The sequence below is a fragment of the Blennius ocellaris genome (assembly GCF_963422515.1).
Source record: "Blennius ocellaris genome assembly, chromosome: 24".
Classification (NCBI taxonomy): domain Eukaryota; kingdom Metazoa; phylum Chordata; class Actinopteri; order Blenniiformes; family Blenniidae; genus Blennius; species Blennius ocellaris.
This window is the reverse complement of record NC_137673.1, coordinates 1,198,213-1,215,468: the sequence shown is the minus strand read 5'-3', so window position 1 is coordinate 1,215,468 and position 17,256 is coordinate 1,198,213. Positions and strand designations below refer to the sequence as shown.

Below are 17,256 nucleotides of genomic sequence, written 5' to 3'. Positions count from 1 at the left end.
CTTCTGTTGCCGACAGACCTCCTGTGGAGAAAACATGCGTATTTAAGATGATCTTGTTTTCAGGCCGGTGTCCCAGTAAAAGATTCCCCCGGGGACGGCGACCGCGAAAGAAGGTTCCTGGCTGGACCAAGAGAAGGAGCAGGTAGGGTGTTACACGTAGTTTAGTTAGACCTAGAAGTAGTACTAGTTAGAGTTAGACGTAGTTTTAGTTAGTACTAGAGTAGTTTTAGTTAGAACTAGTATTAGAGTCGTTTTAGTTTTAGTTTGAACTAGAAGTAGTTTTAGCTAGAACTAGACGTAGTATTAGTTAGTATTAGAGTAGTTTTAGCTAGAACTAGACGTAGTATTAGTTAGTATTAGAGTAGTTTTAGCTAGTACTAGAAGTAGTTAGACCTAGTACTATAGTTTTAGTTTGAACTAGAAGTAGTTTTAGCTAGAGCTAGAAGTGGTATTAGTTAGTACTAGTTTTAGTTAGTTCTAGAAGTAGTTTTAGTTAGACCTAGTATTAGAGTAGTTTTAGTTAGACCTACATTTAGAGTAGTTTTAGTTAGACCTAGTATTAGAGTAGTTTTAGCCAGACCTAGTATTAGAGTAGTTTTAGCCAGACCTAGTATTAGAGTAGTTTTAGCCAGACCTAGTATTAGAGTAGTTTTAGCCAGACCTAGTATTAGAGTAGTTTTAGCCAGACCTAGTATTAGAGTAGTTTTAGTTAGACCTACATTTAGAGTAGTTTTAGCCAGACCTAGTATTAGAGTAGTTTTAGTTAGACCTACATTTAGAGTAGTTTTAGCCAGACCTACATTTAGAGTAGTTTTAGCCAGACCTAGTATTAGAGTAGTTTTAGTTAGACCTACATTTAGAGTAGTTTTAGCCAGACCTACATTTAGAGTAGTTTTAGTTAGACCTAGTATTAGAGTAGTTTTAGCCAGACCTAGTATTAGAGTAGTTTTAGTTAGTGGTGTCATAGACCTGGTTGAGGAATGCCTCACCACTCACCCTGGTGTTTGGGTTAGTTGGATCCTCCTGCCTCTCCGACTTCACGGGGACGATTCTCTCTCTCAGTCCTGCTGTGGAACCTTGTCTTCCACATGAACAGATCTTGAGAGTTTGGGCCCAATCAGCACGTTTATATTGTGGGTGTGGTCATGAACTGCATCCTTCTGTCTCGACTCCTCCCACTGCTGGACGCCGCTCCACCGTCACACCACATGGTGGCGCCATCAACCTGGACACACCAGACACACGTTCAGAGCAGTGCAGCATCGTTTCTAGTCATGTGGCGCCCCCTGGTGGCTCACCACAACACCAGAAGCTGCATGTGAAGGGAAAGATCTGCAGTGGAAGTGAAATTATACACCTTCTTTTATGGCGTCTAATTACATCTACGAGTTATTAATGTTTGTTTGGGTGTACAGATCCTCTATTTTGTGGAAATACTGTGTATAAAATCTGAAACCTGTTTGCGACTGTCGACTCTGATTTCATCCATTTCAAGTGGATCCATTACAGACATGTTCACATCAAAGCCCATTGACGTGGTGTCCTACTGCAGGACACCTCAGGACGACTGTCCTCCGCCACCACAGGGAACAGGAAGTGTCTCACCTTTAAGCTCCCGCACGCCGAGGCCCCCCCGCTGGCACCTGAAACGCTGCTCATCACGGTGGGGGGTGGTGAGGGGGGGGCAGTGTGTGTGTGTTGCGCGGAGGAAGACAGAAATGAAAGCAGGACGTCTTAAAGAAGGTTTGCTGGGGTTGTTCGGCGTAGAATATAAAAAGTTTATTACTGATACACCATTCAAGTCCAACGCTTCATTCAGACAGTCCCTCTGATCACCACGTGGCACAAACATAGAAAGACAGAAAGAAGTAAGGCAAGTTGTTTACAAAACAGTGAGATCCCATAGATAAATATGACAGACAACTGAAAAAGGCACAAGGTATACAGTAGAGATACTTATCAAAAAGACCATGCAGGCACATTGGGACGAGACGGGGCTCCTGGCGGCCACTAGAGGGCCACAGTGGACTGAGGTAAGCTGTATTAAAGTGGGTCGAAACACTGGAACCGGTTCCCCTATGGCTTTAAAGAGAACCTCGTTCTAACAAGGTGGAGCGTCGTCAGTCTTTGGTAAAGGAAAACAAGTCACCACCAGACCACCAGGGGGCAGCAGAGCACCCGATCCCGTCACGTCGAGGAGGAGGTGAGCAGAGAGAAGAGTGACTGGGAGACGGACAGACGAGAGTCCAGGAGGAGGAGTCAGTGTGTCAGTGGCACCTTCGTTTGTTTGTTTGTTTGTTTGTGGAGCGACGACTCTTCTCACAGCATGAACGACTGTGTGTGTTTGAAATCCTGCGGCTGAGAGGAGAGCAGCGTCAGAGCTGTGTCACAACACACACACACATATATAAACACACACACATATATATATATATATATATATATAAACACACACACTTACTTCTTGAGGCGGAGGGACGTAGTTCACATTGGACCTGAAACACAAACACTTCAGTTCATCCAACAGGCTCAACGAAGCGGCAACTCAAATATTTCAAAAGTACCAGTGTGTGTGTGTGTGTGTGTGTGTGTGTGTGTGTGTGTGTGTGTGTGTGTGTGTGTGTGTGTGTGTGTGTGTGTGTGTGTGTGTGTGAGAGAGAGAGTGTGTGTCCTGACTGTGACCCAGGTGAGGTTCAGGGTCTTGTGAGGATAAATCCCGTTAGCGGCTCACTGACTGACTGACTGACGACTGGACTCACGTGTCGTCTGCTCTGTGCAGAGTTTGGCTGCTGATGTGCGCCACTGCACCGTGACCCTGGGAGATCCAGAAGGACCTGCGGGGGGGGGCAGGGGGGGGGGTCATCAGGCTGGACTCTACTGGCTGCTCAGGACCGGCTCCGTATGACAAGAGTTAGTCACTCTGAACACTTCCTCCCACAGAGAATTCATAACGTCTGAGGAGATTCAAAATGGCCGCCCACCTCTTGGTCACGTGACCCTCTGCGTTTACTAAACAATGTTAATTGAGCTGTAGGGGGCAGTGTGACCAGACCATGAAGACACGGTGGCCAATCAGAGTCCTGGAACAAAGTGCTGATCAGCTTCCTGCAGGACCAGGACCACCATGAGGACCATGAGGACCAGGAGGACCATGAGGACCATGAGGACCATGAGGACCATGAGGACCATGAGGACCATGAGGACCAGGAGGACCATGAGGACCATGAGGACCAGGAGGACCATGAGGACCATGAGGTTCCTCAGGAGCCACATGTTGGACTCCTCCAGCGTTATGAAGTCATGAAGGAAGCTTTGGTCTGAGCAGCACATGCAGCCAAACACATGCAGCAAAGCAGACGACCAGTTCGTCCTCCTGGACCAGTCTGAGTGTTAGAATCCACACTGGGAGCCGCATGCAGCTGGTCTGGACAGGAAGTCCTCCATGAGGAGAAAGCTGCTCTCTCTCTCTCTCTCTCTCTCTCTCTCTCTCTCTCTCAGAGTTTATCCTCCAATCAACTATGTACATGTCTCAACTCTCCAGATAAAGTGTTTAATGTGTTCAATCTATTTGGATCCTTCAGTCTCCTGAAGCTGTTTGATCTCCTCGTCCATTATTACCCAGCGCTGCTAGATTAAACACCTGCTCATTTATGTGTGTGTGTGTGTGTGTGTCATTGTAGTCAAGGACGTTTGTCTGCCATCGCAGCTTCACAACTCCTGCCACTGTCTGAGTCTTTATGATGAAGAGGAGGAGGAGGAGGAGGAGGTGTGTTGTAGAAACACAAGTGGACAGACAAAGAGCTTCAAGGAGACTCTTCAGCAACGAGCCAAGTTACAAAGTCCCGCCAGTCACATGAGGACACACACACACACACACACACACACACACACACACACACACACACACACACACACACACACACACACACACACACACACACACACACACACACACACACACACACACACACACACACACGCGCACACACACACACACACACACACACACACACACACACACACACACAGCTCAGTGTTACACAACAGCATGATCCTCCAGATCAGCAGTGAATCTGTTTAATTGCCCGCTCCTCTCCCTCTGCCAACATCCTCTGATTAACACCAGCTAATTATTCCACAATCTTGTTGCAGCGACTTGCTTCTGTCTCACATCGTCTTCCTCTGGACGTCAGTCCTGCTCTGAGACGCTCCATCTGTTCCCACAAATGACTTCACACACACACACACACACACTACCAGCTGTCACTCTCACGAGTCCTGAGTCAGCACACAGATGCAGCCCCCCCCCCCCAGTGTGTGTGTGTGTGTGTGAGAGGTATTAGCCTGTTTGTTCACGTCAATGTTAATGCAATCAGGAGGCTCTTACCTTCCTCCGTGTCCTGCTGATGGACGAGTCGGGACGAGCAGCAGAGGACAGAAAACACACACTCATTCATGTAGGAAGTGAAGAATACATGTGTCTCTGATGGTGTGTGTGTGTGTGTGTGTGTGTGTACTCACGGCTGAAGAAGCCGTTGCGGTGTAAGACGAGTCCTCCACAGCTGCAGATGACCACCAGCAGGCAGACGACCACCACGGCCGCCACCACCGCCGTCACGTTGACGTCCTCTGGAGACACACAGGCTCAAGTCAACACTCACTTCATGTTAGGAGACAATGGAGACACGTTACCAGTGTTTTAATAGATCAACGTTTCACTTCCTGTTAAACCTTCACAAGCTTGTATTCTACAAACAAGTGTGTTTCCCCCGGTGGAGGAAACAAGCGTCTCCTCCAGGCTCGTCACTGAGCAGAGAGCCAATCACTGTTATATGTCACAGTTCAGCTGCTGACCTGCTCACTGGAAACACTGACTTCACCTTAAACCTGCTCATCGTCTCATCTCGTCCTTTTAGTCGGCTGATTCTCTCTGTTTGGAACATTAAACATGTAAAGTGACACTACAATCTGGTTTGTTGCATTCTTCTTTACTGGCGTTTCCCCAAACTGGGCCAGTTCGTGCGATAAGGAACAATCGGTATTATGTAACGCATAAAGAGCTCCGTCCAAATAATCCTTCACTTTATAAACATGAGCAGCACTTCTTCATATTTTGACTTTAGTGTAGTTCAAACTGGATTTGTCTTGAATTGTGACAATGTGAAGGAGGATGAGGTGTTTGCTGATAGTTGTGATTGATTGATTGATTTGTGGACGCTGGTCGTTTAGTGGCTCCGCCTCCATTTCCATACGCGGCGGCGGTGATGGTGGAGTCTCGTGTGTCTCCAGTCATGTGCCGCCGTTCACATTCACACTGTAGTAAAGCTCATTCTGGTCGTCTAGAGATCAATGTGACTGCTGGAAGTAAAGGAAGTGTAACTACTAAACTACTAAACTACAGGAGAAAATCGAGGCTTTTCCTCTGCTACTAAATACCATCAGCGTATTATTGAAGCTTCTTTTCACAAATGGTTGCTGTTTACTTTGTCATTTGTGTTTTGTTTATGTTTTTTTTACATGTAATTGTCACTGTCTTGTCAACAAAGAGCCTGAAATCTCCTCGACTCTCCTGCTTCAATAAAATGATCCTGTGTCGTTTAGTTACTACTTTATTCTGCTTGTGGGGAATTAAAGGGTTAATGTATCTTCCTGTCTGACACCGTGTGTGTGTGTGTGTGTGTGTGCTGCCTCCTCCACTCTGTGTGAGGAAGAAGGAAACTCACCTATCGTCATGTGTTTCCCGTCACACATCTTGGGAGAGCCGACGCCGTTAGAGGCCAGACAGCTGTACTGACCAGAGTCGTCTTTGGACACCGACTTGAACTCCTGCACACGCACACGCGCACACACACACACACACACACACACACACACACATTGACGTTCGTTAATAAAAGCTTTTTGTAGCAGAGCTCAGGTTTGGATGCTTCGTTTCTCAACATCTGCTTCCTGCAACGAGGGACGATTCTCACTTTGTTCAACTCATCAGTTAAAACACATTCCTCACTTTGTCTTCAGGGACCAAATTAACACTTCCTGTTGTCAACCTGGAGGAACCTTATCAAAATAAACTCGCTGAAACTTTCATTCTCCACCTTTTCAGCACAAAAACACGACTTCAGCTGTAATTTGATCAGCAGTTTCATCATTAGTCACTAAGATGAACGACCACATCCTCTAAACACGTCACATCACCCCTGAACAAGTACCGTCACTTCCAGACATTCAGAGCAGCAGGACCTGAGCCACCGCCAGCGAATTGAAAAAGAAAAAGAAATTAAAGTTCAGAGTTACGTGATGCACCTGAACACATCATCCGAGAAGCTTGTTTCAGCGTAAAAAATCCATAAATTAGCCACAAGATTCAAAGCGTGTGGAGAAAAGTAGGAGCTTCTAGTGTGTAAGTCCCTACAGAGAGAGCAGGACGACCCACCAGCACTCCAGTGTGAGCGTTGATGACGTAGGAGGCGTTGGCGTGTTGCGCCACACTGAGCGGCTGCTGGTCCTTGTACCAGGAGTAGGTGGCAGGAGGGATGCTCTGCTGGTCCCGGCAGCGCAGCTGCACCACGGAGCCCGTCACCGCAGAGCTGGGGATGTCGCAGGTCGGGGTGTGTGGCGGCACTGGGGAGGGGGGGGGGGAGACCAGGGCGGGGTTAGAGACGCAGACAGTCAGCAGGGGGTCTGGTGGCGGGGTGGGGGGGGGGGGTCGTACCGAGGACTTTGAGCGTGACGTTGGTCTCCCCCAGGCTGACCGAGTCGAAGGGAGCGCTGATCTCACAGCGGTACTCGCCGGCGTCCTCCTGGGTCACCCGGTGCAGCGTCACCGTGGCGCCGTCGATGGAGGCTCGGCCCTCGAACGGCCCTGAGGGGAAGAGCAGCAGGTCACGGCGTTTGGCGAGGAAACGGCGAGGAAACAACGAGGAAACGGCGAGGAAACAACGAGGAAACGGTGAGGAAACAACGAGGAAATGGCGAGGAAACGGTGAGGAAACGGTGAGGAAACGGTGAGGAAACGGTGAGGAAATGGTGAGGAAACAACAAGGAAACGGTGAGGAAACAATGAGGAAACAATGAGGAAACGGCGAGGAAACAACGAGGAAACGGTGAGGAAACAATGAGGAAATGGCGAGGAAATGGCGAGGAAACGGCGAGGAAACGGCGAGGAAACGGTGAGGAAACAATGAGGAAACAACAAGGAAACAACAAGGAAACAACAAGGAAACGGTGAGGAAACAATGAGGAAATGGCGAGGAAACGGTGAGGAAACAATGAGGAAATGGAGAGGAAACGGTGAGGAAACGGTGAGGAAACAATGAGGAAATGGTGAGGAAACGGTGAGGAAACGGTGAGGAAACAATGAGGAAATGGTGAGGAAACGGTGAGGAAATGGCGAGGAAACGGTGAGGAAACAATGAGGAAATGGTGAGGAAACGGTGAGGAAACGGTGAGGAAACAATGAGGAAATGGCGAGGAAACGGTGAGGAAATGGCGAGGAAACGGTGAGGAAACGGTGAGGAAACAATGAGGAAATGGTGAGGAAACGGTGAGGAAACGGTGAGGAAACAATGAGGAAATGGCGAGGAAACGGTGAGGAAACAATGAGAAAATGGTGAGGAAACGGTGAGGAAACAGCGAGGAAACAACAAGGAAACAACAAGGAAACGGTGAGGAAACAATGAGGAAATGGCGAGGAAACGGTGAGGAAACGGTGAGGAAACAATGAGGAAATGGCGAGGAAACGGCGAGGAAACGGTGAGGAAACAATGAGGAAATGGCGAGGAAATGGTGAGGAAACAATGAAAAAATGGTGAGGAAACGGTGAGGAAACAGCGAGGAAAGAACAAGGAAACAACAAGGAAACGGTGAGGAAACAATGAGGAAATGCGAGGAAACGGTGAGGAAATGGTGAGGAAACAATGAGGAAATGGCGAGGAAACGGTGAGGAAACGGTGAGGAAACGGTGAGGAAACGGTGAGGAAACAGCGAGGAAACAACAAGGAAACAACAAGGAAACGGTGAGGAAACAATGAGGAAACGGTGAGGAAACGGTGAGGAAACGAGGAAATGGCCTCTGGAGACACACCGTTACACACTACCTGCTACACACACACCAACACACACTGTGACTCTGGAACAACAACCTCTCTCGGCAGGTTATTTAAAACAAGTCAGCAGGTGCTTAAAGTTATTTCTAATTTCATTAATATTATTAACAGTCGTAGTATTTGACGGTTTGTCCAAAACAAATCATCTCAGATATATTTTTAAACAAAAACCTGCTCCAGGTTTCAGATTTCACAGCAACATGAATAACGACGTGCAAAATGTGAACTACACTTTGGTTCGTCTGAACGGAATCAGACAACTTGATCTTCCTCAGACGGAAATGATGATGATTTTAAATGTTAGTGAGGAAGAAGATATTGATCTGCCTTCACAGGGGAATAAACAACAGCAGCTATTTACTTCAGTCAGAGAAACATGAAACCAGTGAGAAGGAACAACAACTGATGTGTAACTTTACAAACGAAACACAGGAAACACAACATTTTGTGACACTTTTTGGAATAAAAGTATCATAACTGATATGGAATGTTTACACTTGATTAATGTCTCAGCCTGAGACACAGGCTGGCTTATAGTGCTGTGATGTGGGAGGAGTCACAACCTCTGGTGTCAACAACAACAACAACATATTATTATTATTATCATCCTGGCGTCTGGCTTGACTGAAGCAGAGAAGTGAAGCTTCTATCTGTAGCGACAGCCTCACTCACTCTGTTTCCTTTGTAATCCTAAATGAAACCTGATTTTTGGCTCCGTCTCACTGAATTACACAACAATCATGTTTGTTTTCACTTCTGTGACTTTTCCAAGTTACTACAAATCCTATCTGGGTCATTTACATCTACATTTACACACATAAACTCTATCTAGGAAACGTTAGGAATTTCTTGCTGGATTTAGCGAAGTACTAAAATAACCTTGTGTCTGTTTTTAAGGTATCTCTTGAAAATCAGATCTTGTTTTTAATTAGAAGAACTGTATGAATAAAGTTTAAATTGTGTTATTTTAGAATAGATGACCATAGAATCTTAAGTTAATGATCTTGTTGTACATTACATTTCTATTCTGTTGTGTTCATCACATTTTCCTTTAAATATTCAATGTTTATTGTTGCTTTGTTACAATTATCTTGTTATTTACTGCATTTTTATTTATCTAAATGTATTGGTTTTGCCTTGTTGCCTGAATATGTGATACAAATAAAGTTTCCTCGCCTCACTGCTTCCTCATATCAAACATTTTTCTTTGTTAAACAGTGGGAGACGTGAAGTCAGAGCAAAACCAGTGTTGGTGTAAACATGCGACGCTGAAAGCAGAAGTTATAAAACTTCAACTGATAACTATTTAATCACAATTCTGTTCATTTGGAAGAAAAGAGAAAATTACACAGCGTCTGTCTCACAACCAGATAAACTGATCATTACAACTCCAGTTAAAGTGTAAAATAACTCACTGCTTTTTATGTCTGAGTGGTTTTCGCCATTTTATCTCTCTATTTAAAGTGTTTTATCTCTTTATATATTTACACCGTGTGGCTCATGCACTCGCTGTTAAAAACAAAGACAATAAAGAGTACTCTGTAATAGTTTGTCATTATAAAAGACAATATTTTCCAGTGTGACTCCACTGAGCTGCTATAACAATAAACCTGAGAACATTCACAATGTATGTTTAGAGCACTTAAAACAATTCCTATTAACATTTCTTTATAGAATAAAAACGGTGTCTTTTTTACATAATTGGGAAATAGACCTTAAATATTTTATATAGATTGATTTAATGTTTGCTACTAAGCTCATTATTACTCATACTTATTCTACAACTTTGTACTATTACTTGAGTATTTTCCCAGAAACTGTACTTATAGTTGAAGCAGAATACAGTTTCAGGCTAAATTACAGAATTTAATGTATTTTACTGATATTACACATATTTTTTTTACCTGCAATTATCAAGTTGAGCAGGTGTACTGTGTACTAAGACCAATATGTTGCCATTAAAAAATTTAAGTGTGCATTTTAGTACAATATGAAACAAAAAACCGTACATACCTATTATAAAAAATATGCAATAAACAGTTTTATCGCTTGATATTTAATTACAGCTGCGCTAACTCATTAACATGTAGCATCAACTCACCTGGTTAGCCTCGTTAGCATGTTAGCCAGCTATCGCTAACGTTAACGTCAACGAAACGGAACCAAAAATAGCAAACTTTCTCATATCGAAACGTTATGTATTTGCATTTTCTGTCATCTCTTACCCGTTGTGGTGCTTTTTCTTCATGAACGTGGGTTTTTTTTCCCGGAGATGTTAGCTCGTTCCGTTAGCACAATGCTAATCCACGTCATGTTTACAGAATATGCTGCCAACACCCTCCCTATTTTAATCTCACTTCAACTCCCGACAGATTCCGACGACTGAATCGAATTTGGTCCGACTTGTTTTCTTCCGTTTTAGGTGTTTTATCCTTATTTATAAAATAAAAAGCTGATATCACAACAAAGACGTGTGAGCAGGTTGCGCATGCGCAGAACTACCTGGAAGCGAGGGTCAGCTTGGGCACTCCGGTGAACCTGACAGTGAATTACAGTATTCAGTAATAAAAGTGGGATTTTAGGGGTAGTTTTATAATGACGTTTTGTTTAACTGGTGAAAAACACCTTATTCAAATTAAATGTCAAACTTGGGCCTGTTTGCTGCACCACAACCTTGTTATTATTTGCTTGTGTCACATGTCATCCATTATTTCAGTCTTATATACATTGTTATGATGTTAATATACTGGTGTCATCTTACATACTGCTCTGATCCTCCATCATCCTGATCTGATCCTATATCCTTAGCTCATCCTGGAAACTAGTCTGAACCTTTACACTTCATCCCAGTCTGATCCTGTGTACATCCTCTTTGTTTAATCCTGCATAAACAATGGTTGTGACATCCTCACCTCACCTTACATACATCCTATATGCTTCACCCTGGTCTGACCCTTAAGACGCCATCCTCACCTGTCTACTGATCCAATGTAAGTCATCCTGATCTCCTCCTTTCTACTGGTTTGATCCAATATAATTCACCCTGGATGCTGGTGTTGACCTATACACTCCATCCTGGTTGGGTTTTACAGCCATAATCTTTGTCTTCTACATACATAATCCTTGTCCAACTGTGGCTCGGTGAGCACGACCTTTGACCCCAGCAGCTCTCTGGGACGGGTTGACATTTCACTGTACAATAGTTTGTATATGTGCACAATAAAGCATTGTTCTAAATATAAACCGGCCTCTTCCTATGCACTGCAAGGTATTTCTCAAACAGTGATGTGTAATTAACTTCTAACTGTTGTGGAGAAAGTGGAAGGAGGGCATCAGTCTGGTCAGCTGTCTGGTAAAACCAAAAGAAGAAGTGAACTCCTGCTCTAAAGCAGGTGAGAGGTTGAAGGGAGCAGGTCGACGGCGTTTCAAAGCTTCGCCACGGTCGTGAAAATAGTCCAGGTCCCTGAATAACACGTGGACCGGAGTGACCAGGTGAGAGCTGCTGTGTGATTCATTATTCATCCCCTCCCCATTAAATTCACATCCTCTACACCACAGAGAAGTGAGACTGAGGACAGCAGACAGGTGAAGACGGTTCTTCCTTCCCCTCACTCTTCCTCCCCCTCAGCTGCTACCGCAAGCTGATTAAAACACGTGGCGTGTTGGTCAACCACAGTCGTCTCACCTCTGAAGTGGCCATCAAAGTACACAAAGGACACGTCCTTGCCCTTCTTCTTCCACTCGATGCGCGGGTTCTGGTCCTTCTCCGTGTGGAACATGCAGGACAGCTCGGCATCTGAAAACATCCGCCGTGTGTTTATGGCGTTTCTGTCAGAGGGAATCTGACCGGAGAACCGAGTGTCTGACAGGAAGCTCACCTGAGAACTCGCGCACCTCCACCTTATGTTTGTTGGTGGACACAGTGACGGGGGCGCAGGGGGAACCTGGAGGAGGAGGAGGAGGAAGAGGGGATGTTAGAAGACTGTCACTCATCAACCAGAAGAGGGCAAACGGCCAGAAAAGGCGAGGTGAAGACGACGGTCGTCTTGCTCCTGAAGGTCGGAGGAGAGGCCGGGATTTAGTCCCTCCTCCGCTCTAATCCTTAAGGAGCCGCCTGACGTAGGTTTACTTCCACCGGGGTCAACAAGGTCAGTAATCATGTCACTCCTGCCGGGTCCAGGTTGACCACAGCGAGCTGGAGGCGGACGCCGCGCCGTCTGAGCGCGTTTCCCGCGCCCTGATTGGCTTACGGAGATTTGGCAGAGGAGAGTTTCCACGGAGACAAACTGAGGACAAACCAGCTCCAGCCTGAAGGGGGACCACCAAACCCCCCCGAGCTCCCGAGACATTGTCGTTACAACTCAGCCGGATTGGATTAAGGGTTCAGCCTGTCGGCCCGGGTCAGCCGAGGAAGTGGGTCATTTCCCAAGGTTGACGGTTCAGTCCTCAACCTTGCCCTGCCCATGAGCCAAAGTGTCCCAGAGAAAGACGGCGAGCCCCGATTGGCACCCAGCAGATCAGGTTTTACTCACAACATGATCGTATAGTTTAGTTTAAAGTCACAAATAATCAAAGAAACACATTTTGACTGTATTTTACTCTCCAAGCAGAACAAGGAGAAGTAGAAACGTGTGTCCAGACAATTTCTTCTCCCACAACAAATCATGACGAACACAAACTCAACGAGCACACAAAGCGCTCGTATTGCATGTGGAGGAGAGCGACGATATCTGCAGACAGAAACCAGGGAGTCTGAAGCTCAACGTTGAGATATTGCATCACTCCTGCTCGGCGCTTCTGATTTGCAGAGGTTGAAGTTCAGGACGCCGCCTGCATGCTGATGTCTGGTGTAAATATCCAACCTGAACGATGCAAAACATCAGAGGCACTGGAAACGGGAATAACAGCGTTGGCATGAAATAAACAAAAAAAGCTGGTGATGTCACACTTCTTCTTCTTTTTGTTTATTTTACTCATCGCTTCACGCTTGAAGGCTTGAAATAGGCCGAGCTCGTCCAAGAAGGATGAATCAGAGATTCGTTTGAAATGCCGTGCTAATAAAAATAAATAGTGAACCAAATTCAAAACAGCTCTCTGATTTTGCCAAACAGATTTTTGTTCTTTTTACAGGATTTGGTTTCCATCTGTCAGGAAGACATTTAACTCCAGTGCAGTCTGCTCCGTCCGGAAACAACAACGGAACATGTGACATATTTGTTCTGTCACCAGAAAGCTGGTTTTTTTTTTTTACTGCTTTTAGTTGCTGGTGTCGTGGTTAAATATCATTTTATCATGACACTGGTCACCTCGGCAGCCCAGCAGAGCTACACTCGCTGCCGTGACCCAGCAGGACGGTTTCCATGGCGATGGTTGGGGATGAAACGTGTCCCAAACATCTGCAAATTAAGGAAGGAGCAGGACAGTCAGACTGGAGGCTCTGCCTTTTACAAAGTGCATAATGAATGTTGAATGGGCCCCTGAGGCCCCCCCCCCCCCCCCCCCCACCCCCCCTGAACGTTAAGGGCTTTTAAAACACTTCTTAGCTACTTCTGATCTGGCGTCATGACGACGTCACCTTCACACGCGCTTTCCTGACATTGTCCGTGCAAAATGTCAGCACGCAATCAAACCGTCCTAAATATAAAAACACAAACTGTCCAGTTTCCTGTTTGTTTGCAGACTTACAGTTTCCTCTGCAGGGCGAGAGAGAGAGAGAGAGAGAGAGAGAGAGGGAGAGAGAGAGAGGGAGAGAGAGAGAGGTGATGTGGAACAATGTAGGCCAAGTCGAGACAAAGGGCAGGAAGCGTGGAATGAAACAGGATGACGGCCACGCTGGACGACTGGACCAGCCCAGCATTCAGGCCAAAGGTCTCACGCCCAGAGAGCCGGGGGGGGAGGGGGGTGGGGGGTGGGGGTGGCAGTTAAACACGCCGCCCCACGAGCACCTATTCAATAATAATGTCACCGAGCAAAGTCACTTCTTTAAAAGCTTTTTCCTCAACTGGCCACCGTCTCCACCGACCGGCCCCGGGGGGCGTCAGCAGAGCAGCCCCCGCCTCACCCCCGCCTCCCCCCCGCCGTTAACAGGATTACCGGGGCGGTTTGGGGCTCGTGTACCTCGACACCCTCCACGGAGATGTGTCTCACTGGTGGGGGGGGGGGGGGGGGGGGGGGGACGAGGGAGGGGGACACAATGAGATTAAAAAGGGGGACAAGAAATGAAGGAGAGATGAGCGGCCCTAAGAATAGAATCCAAATGGAGAGTGGTGGAGGAGAGTGAGGAGGGGGGGTGGTGGTGGAGGAGAGTGAGGAGGGGGGGTGGTGGTGGGGGGGGGCAGGAGATGAATAAAAGAGAGAGTGGGATTGAAGGAGAGGGAGATCCTCTCAGACAGTGGCACCGTGAACGAGAGACGCTCTGTCACATAGTGTGAGACCAGGCCTGCCGCCACCTTGAAGGGTGTCTCTTTGAGGGAGAGGAAGTGAAGCAGGGCTGACAGCCTCCTCGTCCTGGGTGTGTGTGTGTGTGAGAGAGAGAGTGACACACACACACACACATCAGTAGAATGAGCAGAGCTCCGCCAGCCTCACAGGCCTCAATTAAGCACCAGAGACGAGGACGTGGACGATGAACACACGGCGCCTCGGATCACTTCAGTGCCGCCGCGGCACTAGCCAAACGGCGCCACGGCGCCGCGCCGCGCGACTCCGCCGTCCAAGAAGTCCACACAGAACCTCCGTCACGCCGAAGTCCGCCAGCGAGCACGGCTGACCCACTGAGCCACGACGTGTCACTTCAATTATGCTCCTGCACTGAGGCTCACGTGGAGACGTCACGCAGGAGGAGGCGTCCTAATGTACAGTGGACAGGAAGTCCCTCTACCTGGAGACCTGGAGGGGCCGGGGGGGACATGGGGGGGACAGGGGGGGGGGGGGACGGTGATCAGACCTCAGAGGAATAATCCTCCTCTCGTGCGACCAACAAAGCGAAAGTGCACAAACACACTGGATCCCGTTTCTTCAAGCGTCGGAGTCGCAAACGACCAACAAACATGTGAAACTGAGGTCTGACCTACACGTCACATCCAATCCTCGTCACGTCAGCCCGTTTCTACGCCGGCGCGCTAAACCAGCCCAGGATGTCACCCACCGGGGGTGAGAGCGGGACGCAGGCGCCACGACTCCTCTGCAGCCAGTAAATGTATAATATCACTGTAATTATTCACTGCTTCTCCAACGTCCGTCCGTCCAGACCCACGATCTGAACCCACCGTCAACGGCGGCTCGTCCAGTGGGCGAGGCCACGACAACAAGTCCAGAGTGAAACAGGGTGGAGGAAATATCTGGGTCGACGTTTCCATCGTGCAGCATCACCACCGCGGCGGCTCTCTGGTGGTCCTGCAGCGCCGCATCAGATAAGACACTGTGGTAATTAGAACGGGGTGTTGACGCTTTGAAGCTCAGAAACATCTAACAATAGCAACACACACACACACACACACACACACACACACACACACACACACACACACACACACACACACACACACACACACACACACACACACACAGAGTGTGTTCACAGTGTTAAAACCCAGCAAACACAACGACAGTCTAAATTCACAGCCACCCTCCTGCCTGAGCGAAAAATAGAAGGATGTCAGGCTCCTTGGCATGCAGGGTGATTCTCATTATGTGGGCCGTACAGAGTGTTACTGGTGGGGGGGGGGGGGTGCCAGGCCTGGGGGTCAAAGGCAAGTCACACTTATAATTGAGGCACTTATTCAAATTAACAGGGAACAAATGAAAGAGGGAGCGAGATGCACCCAAAGGAAACGTCCTGTCCGGCTGCCTGATGAAGATAACGTGGACAGCACGCACGTCTCAAGGCCGGGGGGGGGGGGGGGGGGGGGGGGGAGGACGGACTACGCCTCTGTGTGGGTGTGTGTGTGTGTGTGTGAGCACTCTCCAGTCGAACAAAGCCTGCCTGTATGACTGTAACACTGTGAGCAACAGCTGTCCGGGGCAGACACAGCCTGCATGAGGAACGGGAGGTTGACACACACACACACACACACACACACACACACACACACACACACACACACACACACACACACACACACACACACACACACACACACACACACACACACACACACACACACACACACACACACACACACACACACACACACACACACACACCTCGGTGACCTCCTGACCCGACAGGTGGTGACATGTGGAGACAAACTGAGCGTCACTCACTTTCACGTCTCTCCACGTCAGAGCGTCAACACGCCCCCCCCCCCCCCCCCCTCTTCACTTCCACTTGTTTTTGTTTGCTATGAAACTACAAGCCCACAAGAACAGCTTGAGGTTGCTGGTGCTAATCCAAGCGGCTGAGCTCACGCACAGATCTGCCGGCTCTCGTGCCAGAGACGCGGCGCCCCGCGCGCCGCCGCCCCGAGGTGGAGCGCCGCCAAGGCAACTTCAGGGCCAACTTGAGGGGACCCAGGCTGGCTGCAGCGTCACGGCGGCCCACTGTCACCGCGGGGGGGCTTCGGCGTGCCAGGACCTCACTTAAACACGCACAAACAAACATCCACCCACACACACACACTTGTAACGTTATAATAAACAACAATAAGAGATTCGAGTAAAGCAGCGGCCACAGGAGCGCGCGCGCAACAACAACAACACACACACACACACACACACACACACCAGAGTTTCCACTTACATTGCATCAGTAAAATCAGAAGAGGGAGAAACAGGGACGTCCCCTCCATTGTCGCTGCTTCTTCCCTGGACGGAGCGCGAGGAGGAGGACCAGGAGCCCCGGAGCTTCACTTCTTCTCTTCTTCAACTCTGCGACCATTCATCCAGCTTCAGGGAACAACCTGCTCTCCGGGGGGGGGGGGGGGGGCGGAGGAGGGTGAGGGGGGGGGGGGGTGGGGGGGGGGGCGACCGGACCGGCCCGGAACGGAGAGAGGAGAGGAGCGGCGGAGGAGGAGGAAGAGGAGGAGGAGGAGGAAGAGGAGGCGGCGGTGTGCGTAACTCCGGCACCGATCAGCCGGGAGGTCCGCGGTCCTGGCGGGGAAACGGCGCGTCTCGACGTGGATGAGAGTCCCGCGTCCTCCTGGCGTGCCGC

At 48.3% G+C, this 17,256-nt stretch overlaps 1 protein-coding gene across 4 annotated transcripts; it reads right to left on the bottom strand.

Moving 5' to 3' along the window:
- Positions 1–1,764: 1,764 nt before the first annotated feature.
- jam2a (junctional adhesion molecule 2a) lies at positions 1,765–17,069 on the bottom strand. Of its 4 annotated transcripts, none has more exons than XM_080519882.1 (11): positions 16,846–17,069; positions 11,984–12,049; positions 11,791–11,901; positions 6,713–6,862; positions 6,434–6,621; positions 5,724–5,826; positions 4,522–4,629; positions 4,388–4,403; positions 2,760–2,834; positions 2,462–2,495; positions 1,765–2,358 (listed from the first exon to the last, which is right to left on the bottom strand). In XM_080519882.1, exons 1-11 carry the CDS (start codon positions 16,892–16,894, stop codon positions 2,320–2,322), a joined length of 939 nt encoding a protein of 312 aa, XP_080376008.1. In that variant the 5' UTR covers positions 16,895–17,069; the 3' UTR covers positions 1,765–2,319. The 4 variants fall into 4 exon arrangements, with proteins under 4 accessions (XP_080376008.1, XP_080376009.1, XP_080376010.1 ...); XM_080519883.1 differs by having other exon boundaries at positions 4,388–4,400; XM_080519884.1 differs by lacking the exon at positions 2,760–2,834.
- Between the last annotated feature and the right edge of the window lie 187 nt (positions 17,070–17,256).

Coding starts and splice junctions, on each gene's coding strand:
- jam2a (XM_080519882.1), bottom strand. CDS start 16,894: ATGGAGGGGACGTCCCTGTTTCTCCCTCTTCTGATTTTACTGATGCAA. Junction 5,827..6,433: donor ACGCTCACACTGGAGTGCTG/GTGGGTCGTCCT, acceptor GTGCGTGTGCAG/GAGTTCAAGTCGGTGTCCAA. Junction 4,630..5,723: donor CGGGAAACACATGACGATAG/GTGAGTTTCCTT, acceptor GTGTGTCTCCAG/AGGACGTCAACGTGACGGCG.